The 7,211-nt window shown below is 46.9% G+C and overlaps 1 protein-coding gene across 1 annotated transcript; it reads right to left on the bottom strand.

The window, feature by feature from the left end:
• Positions 1 to 4,896: 4,896 nt before the first annotated feature.
• foxb2 (forkhead box B2) lies at positions 4,897 to 5,835 on the bottom strand. Its single transcript, XM_067231441.1, has one exon. The coding sequence runs from the start codon at positions 5,833 to 5,835 to the stop codon at positions 4,897 to 4,899; it is 939 nt and encodes a 312-aa protein (XP_067087542.1).
• Positions 5,836 to 7,211: the final 1,376 nt, after the last annotated feature.

Here is a 7,211-nt window from a genome sequence, read left to right on the forward strand (position 1 = left end):
GGGGAGGATTTATGGTCGGAGAGAGAGAGGAGAAAGGAGATGAAGAAAGGGGGTTGGAGTGAGGGAGAGAGAGAGACATAGGCGATAGACCCCTGCCGCAGAGCAAGAGAGAAAAGTGAGGCGATGGTAGAGAGAAAAAGAGAGAGAGAGAGGTGGAGGCCGCAGAGAGACAGAGAGAGGTGGAGGCAGTAGAGAGTGAGAGAGGTGGAGGCAGCAGAGAGAGACAGAGAGAGAGAGAGAGAGGTGGAGGCAGTAGAGAGAGAGAGGTGGAGGCAGCAGAGAAAAAGAGAGAGATGTGGAGGCAGCAGAGAGAGGTGGAGGCAGTAGAGAGAGGTAAAGTCAGTAGAGAGAGTGGTGGAGGCAAAGAGAGGTGGAGGCAGCAGAGAGAGAGGTGGAGGCAGCAGAGAGAGGCGGAGGCAGTAGAGAGAGAGATGGAGGCAGTAGAGAGAGAGAAAGGTGGAGGCAGCAGAGAGAGAGAGGTGGAGGCAGGAGAGAGAGAGAGGTGGAGGCAGCGGAGAGAGAGTTATAGTTCTCTCCTGGTCTCTTCAGCTGACCTGTCGTTTAGCTCCGCTCCACAGACAGCTTCTCTCTGTCGGCACGGCAACGTTTACGTCCTCCAGATGGGCTTTTCATTGGCCTGTGGCAGGGGTGGCCGACACGCTAGCGACCCGCCTACCAGCCACACAGGGCGGGCATAGAGAAACTGAGCAGCAGCCATTGCCTCTGAGTATCAGCAGATGTGCGCTTGCTGTGAATCACAAGTTCAGCCGGAGCACTCTGGAGACAGCTAGCCTTGGGATGTTGATAGCTCAGGGGTGGAGCGCTTGACTACAGACAGGCTCGGCTCCGGAACTAATCGGATGGGAGGGCATTTGGTTTCCACACGGTGGTGTTTTATATTAAACTCTCTCGTAGAACCTCTTATAGCTACGATGTATGGCCCCCCCTTAGAGCTGACCCTGAGACCAGACCAAGAGTTTCCGGATGAAAGCATCTGCTCAATGAATACTTTATTATTATAATCTCTCTGACAATCCAGAGTAGTCTGGTATAGGAGTTTGGTTGGTGTGATGGGTCAGACAGTTGGTAGATGGTGATGACTGAACCGAAGTGAAAGCATAATCATTAACTTGGCTGTACTGCTATAGGGTCATGATCAATGTTTATGATGATATGACTAAAGGAATGGGGAATCCTACAGTTTGTCACTTGTCCGGTTGTCCGGATTACTGTACAGTGTGTTGGCAACAGGTGCTCCCCTATTGAAACCCAACTGGTTACAAGGTGATCCGTTAGTATATAACGTGTAATGACAAAGTAATTAGATGGGTTCTGAGATGTCGTCTCTCTATGTTAGGTCATGCCTCTCCAGGAGGTCAAACGTCAAACGTCAGGTGTGTCTGGCTGGAGATGAAAGCCTCTTAGGAATATTATAATTTCATTAGTGGGAAGCGAGGGGAAAGGTGACGCTGCCGAGATTTCTCTCTCTCCTCTCTTATCCTCTCCTCTCCTCCTCTCCTGTGCCATCTCTCTCTCTCCTCTCTTCTCCTCTCCTCCTCTCCTGTGCCATCTCTGTCTTGTGTCCTCCTGTCCTCCCTTCCTTCCTCTCTTCTCCTCTTCCTCTCTCTCCTCCTTCCTCTCTTCTCCTCTTCCTCTCTCTCCTCCTTACTCTCTTCTCCTCCTTCCTCTCTCTCCTCTTCCTCTCTCTCCTCTTCCTCTCTCCTCCTTCCTCTCTCTCCTCTTCCTCTCTCTCCTTGTCCTCTCTCTCCTCTTCCTCTCTCTCCTCTTCCTCTCTCTCCTCTTCCTCTCTCTCCTCTTCCTCTCTCCTCCTTCCTCTCTCTCCTCTTCCTCTTCCTCTCTTCTCCTCTCCCTCTCTCCTCTTCCTCTCTCCTCTTCCTCTCTCCTCTTCCTCTCTCTCCTCCTTCCTCTCTTCACCTCTTCCTCTCTCCTCCTTCCTCTCTCTCCTATTCCTCTCTCCTCCTTCCTCTCTTCTCCTCTTCCTCTTTCTCCTCCTTCCTCTCTTATCCTCCTCTCTTCTCCTCCACTTCCTTGGAGTTGTTTCCTACCCGAAGCCTCATCCCTTCTCTCTCCTGAAGGGTTTCTAAGATGAAGAATGAATTTATATTTGCAATTATAGGTTTGACCAATTACTACAGTTTTCTTAGTTACTGCAGTCATGATATATTCAATTCAGTGATTTGTTTTAGAGATTATTTTTTTGGTCTGGCCACTGTGTGTGTGCGTGTGTGTGTGCGTGTGCGTGAAAGAGAGGCAGAGAGAGAGAGAAAAAGAGAGAAAAACGGATAGAGACAGTGTGATGCTGCACAGTGTGTGTGTGTGTGTGTGCAAACGATTGAACGAGACCATTAATGAATTAAGCTACTCATTACAATGTCCTGCTCTTGTTGGTCATTAAAAAAAACGCATGTATGATCTGCCACCCCGCCCTGGTGCAGTATGGGTAATTACGGTTAATGTGTCATCTCCGATTCCGGAGCAGGAGCGATGTGCTTCCGAGGGTCACGCCCACACGCCCTCTGACCTCTTAATTTATTCGTCCTAACACTCTTATTACTCACATTAAAGACATTTCCATGGACGGAGAGTTATTTCATATTCATGCGGCACAGTTTGGTTAAAGCTAACTGTTTTGATGAAAAATAATGATGTGTTTGCCTTGCGTCAACCAAGTAGTGTCCTCTCACTTTCAGCCATGTTGAGACTGGGTTGACCGCAAGGCCTGCACCGGCTTTGTGAAGATATGTGTGTTATATGTTCTTTTTTAATAACCCAATGCTTCCTCCTTGCTGTTATATTCATCCTAGCAGTGTGAGCACTCTATGGCTATTTGTAAAATCCCTAGCTCTAGTCTTTTTAATGAGATGTGAAGGTTAATTTATCTTTACCTACTAACCTATAACATGCACACCAACACACACGCCAAACACACACACACGTGGGTTAATTAAGATGTCCTCATGTGCTATTAGGATTCCAGAGGCAGGTTTGGCAGATTCGGAGTCAGAGGATCAGGGAGGCTAATTGATCCATTATTACAGCTCTTATTGTCTGTTAATTAGAGATGTTTAATTATACAGTTACACAGGAAGGGTCGTTCCACAGGAGCCAGAACAGAGAATTAACACCACCACTCCTAATATAGATTAAAGACTTCCTGGAGAGAGAGCGTGTGTGTGGAGGGGGGGGGGGGGTGGATGTGTGTGTGCAGGCGCTATATTTGTGTGTGTGTATTTGTGTTGCGGGGATGCGTGTAGATGTGTGTGTGTGTGTGTGCACGTCACTTTGTGTGTGTGTGTGTGTGTGTCATTGTGTTATAGTGAAAGAGAAGAGGGGAAATTATATGCGGGAAATGTGACACGCTGGTCTGGAGGGAAAAAAGGAAACCGCAAATTACAGAATGAGGATGTGATGATAGGGTGAGTCAAATAAATAAAAGAGACCGTGTGAGTAATAAAAAAACGAGAGATGATTGGAGGAGATACACAGAGAACAGATAGAAAGAGGAGAGCCCGCACGCGCTGATAATGACCCAAGCAGGTTTCAAGTCAAGCTCGCGCGTCTCTCCGCCACTTGTGCATCTCAATTATTTGTTCAGACGCTGGTGTAACAATGGCCGGGGCTATGGAAGCCTTTGGGATGCTAAACAGGTAGGAAGGCCGAGCATAAGTCACTGTCAGCGGGGAGTACGGACTCCCCCTCCCCTCCCCCGTTCACCTGACTTCAAAGACGGGGATTAAAGAGAGAGAGAGACAAAAGAAAACTTATCGTCTTCCAGTGCCCTCTTTTGAAGTTATGGAGATCCATATCCCCTCGCCTATCCATCTTTGTTACACACACACACACACACCCTCTGGGTAACGTTCATCCCCAGAACAGCTGAGCGGGATCGTGCCTCATTGAACTACCAAACCCGAAGGTTCGTCATTAGACCAAGAGGACTGCTATCACATCCTTATGCAGCCTGTCCGTTGTTCATTTTCAAGATTAAATGGATGATAATTTTTTTTCTTCAACAGATAGCATATCATTTGATTTTCTGGCAGAGCAACAGGTGTGTCTGTCTAGCTGTCACGCTCTAACTCTCGTTCACACACACGCGCACTCCCATGTACACACTCCTCCATGGGTAGGCTACATTAAATTCTAATTTATTACGACAAATGATTGTTGATTAATAGCAAACCAATGACATAGCTCCCTTTTTGTGTGTAGTGTGACAAGAAAAAATACACAGATGCATTTCAGCCTTTAAATGAAATTAACGTGCAGCATGCCTTCACATGACCGGGCTATACTGCAGCATTCAGATGATTCAAACGATTTACCGTAAATGAAAAACCCAGACACATGAAGTAACATTATTTATAGGTTCTTTATAAATCTGTTAAGGTCAATTATTTTACAGCATAGCATTTTTCACATATAGCCCACACTACGATGCTGTGGGCTACTTTTAAATCTACAATTGGCTGATAATAGTGCATTAAATTGACATGAACTTCTGTATAAATATCAAACAAAATCTCCACAAAGTTGAGCAAATGTATTATTTACAAATTACCTATTTGCTAAATCTTTTGACATTTACTTATTTTTACGTGATTGGTGATCCTTAATCAAAACTGTCTTTGGGTAGGCTATGTCTGATTATCTCGCCACGCAGCGTGGTAATGCTTTCTGATTTTCTCTCAAATTGTGCAAATAAATTGGGGGATATTATCTACAGAAATGCGTTTAAAACAAAAGTGCTGGCCAGTTCCATTTTACAGTTAAAACAAAGTCTAGAAAATGATTATACATACACTATACATGATTATCGTTTCAGCGGCTTCATTTTGTTATGCGCATTGAAAATGTCACTATCTTCCTACGCGTCTAAGATAGTAGGAGAGACTGGTGGATGGCGTTGCCTTTGCCCTCCAGATGGTCCGAGCCGCCTTTCTCCAGCATCGACGGCGGAGAACAGAGCTGCGCCGGGCCGGACGAGAGGCCTGACAGACCGGGCATTGGAGCCATAGACGGTGTGGGTTTGATGGGAACGGGCATGGCGGGCATGGTCTGTCCGGTGGCGTGATGATACAGACCCTTCATGGACACGCCAAAGGGCGCGTACTCGGTGGAAACGGGCACGGCGCTCATGGAATCCGACAGCATACCGACGTGTGGCCACATGGAGTTGACCACGCTGCTGAGCTGCGCGGGCACCGGGTAGCCCAAGTGGTGCATGACCGAGGTGATGGGCAGTCCGCCAGTCATCACCCCCTTGTAGTCCCGGCCTATGATGTTCTCAATGGCGAAGGGATGCTTAAACCCACCGGGCTGGCCGCAGTTGATGCTGCCGTAACTCTGGAAGTGGGGGAGCCTCCCCACAGCAGCCCCAGGGCCAACCGGGTGCTCGTGATGCCCGGTGCCCAGCTTGCCCTGGTGGTGAAAGTAGTGCATCATTGGGGAGCTCTTGCAGGTCATGTGCTCAGAGCGCAGAAGCTTGAAGCGCTTGCGCCTCCTGAGAAAACTTCCATTCTCGAACATGTCCCCGCAGTCCGGATGAAGGGCCCAGAAGCTGCCTTTACCCGGTTGGTCCGGTCGACGCGGGATCTTGATGAAGCAGTCGTTAAACGACAAGTTGTGGCGCAGGGAGTTCTGCCATCTTTGCGTGTTCTCCCGGTAGTACGGGAAGCGGTCCATGATGAACTTGTAAATGTCACTTAGAGGGAGCATCTTCTCTACGGAGTTCTGGATAGCCATCGCCGTCAGAGAAATGTAGGAGTACGGAGGTTTCTGGTCGCTGTACGAGTTCTTTCCCGGACGAGGCATGATTTGATTATTTCTTTATAACTTTATTTCTGCTTGCCCTGACCTTGACGCTCTGTCAGACGCAGTTTTCGAAACTCCTCCAAAGTTCTATGACTTCCGTAGACTTAAATCTTGTTTCAATTTATGGAGCTGCATTCAGAAATGCAAACACGCAATACACAATAATTTTTCCTAATAAGTCACTTGCCCAAAAAACGTAGAGCATAAATCTCAATCTGGAAAACTTATATTGGAGTTTTTTTCTGTCATATTACTCCAAAGCGCATACGACTTCAATCTTGGCATAAAAAGGAACACTATCCGTTTATTTAAATTCCTTTGCCGGTGCAACCAAGAGGTGTTAAAGGACAGTCTCTGACTGTGTAGCGCGAGGAGTTGACGATGCTTCCTCGCGTCAGGGCGAGCGCTCTCCGTGTGTGCCTCCGTGGCCCTCATGCACCGTTTTTGTATTGTTGGCAGGCGCGAAGAGACCCCTGCAGGTCTCGCTTTATTATCACATGGCACCCAGGCACTTAGGGACACATCAGGGGAGGGGGGATAAGGGAGAGGAGGGGGGGGGGGCGAGTATAACAACAGGGAGTATAAGGAGGGCGGGCGGTTTTGAGCTCATCCACGCGCCTTCAGGCCGTGGCAATCAAAGAACCACCACGCGCGTGCCCCAAGAGGGGGATTGGCCGGGTCCTCGGTGAGGAATCATCCTGATCATAATGATGATGATAACAGTGATAATATCTGTAATTATCATTATAACGTGAGATAACGGAAATGCTTAAATGTGGAGTATGGGGAAATGCTGACGTTTTATGGAGTAAAACATGTATGTATTTTTATACGTTTATTCAGAAAATGATGTCCATACATTATTTTTTGCAAATTGTGAAATATAAACGACATATATGGCTTATTATTGCAGCACACACAAATCACCGTCTGTGTTGTTTTTAGTGCCGTGATGCCACTTTCATTTACATTGAAAAATCTAATGAATACAATAGGGTAATTATGATCTCTGATTATTATAAACTTTAGGGTGTATTAGGCTAAATAATGATTTGGTACTTTTTGATTATTATTTCTTTTTCTGTCCCGCCAGATATATCTTTACGGCATTTGTGTCTGGCTGTCTTTTTATCATGGGGCAATTAAGTGCATCCTCTGCATTACTCAAGGTGTTACTTTCATGGTTTGAAACAAAATGCTTACTATATAATGGTTTCATTCAGTTTGACCACAGTTTCAGAATGTCTCTCTCCCCCCCCCTCTCTCTCTCTCTTCTCTCTCTACTTCTCTCTCTCCCCTTCCCCTCTCTTCCTCTGTTTCCTCTCTGTGTCTCTCTCTCTCTCACACACACACACACACACACTTTCAGCCTTTCA

This window comes from Osmerus mordax, chromosome 28, assembly GCF_038355195.1.
Source record: "Osmerus mordax isolate fOsmMor3 chromosome 28, fOsmMor3.pri, whole genome shotgun sequence".
NCBI classification, from domain to species: Eukaryota; Metazoa; Chordata; class Actinopteri; order Osmeriformes; family Osmeridae; genus Osmerus; species Osmerus mordax.

Excerpts from the sequence above, each read along its gene's own strand:
- foxb2 (XM_067231441.1), bottom strand. The coding sequence starts at position 5,835 with ATGCCTCGTCCGGGAAAGAACTCGTACAGCGACCAGAAACCTCCGTAC.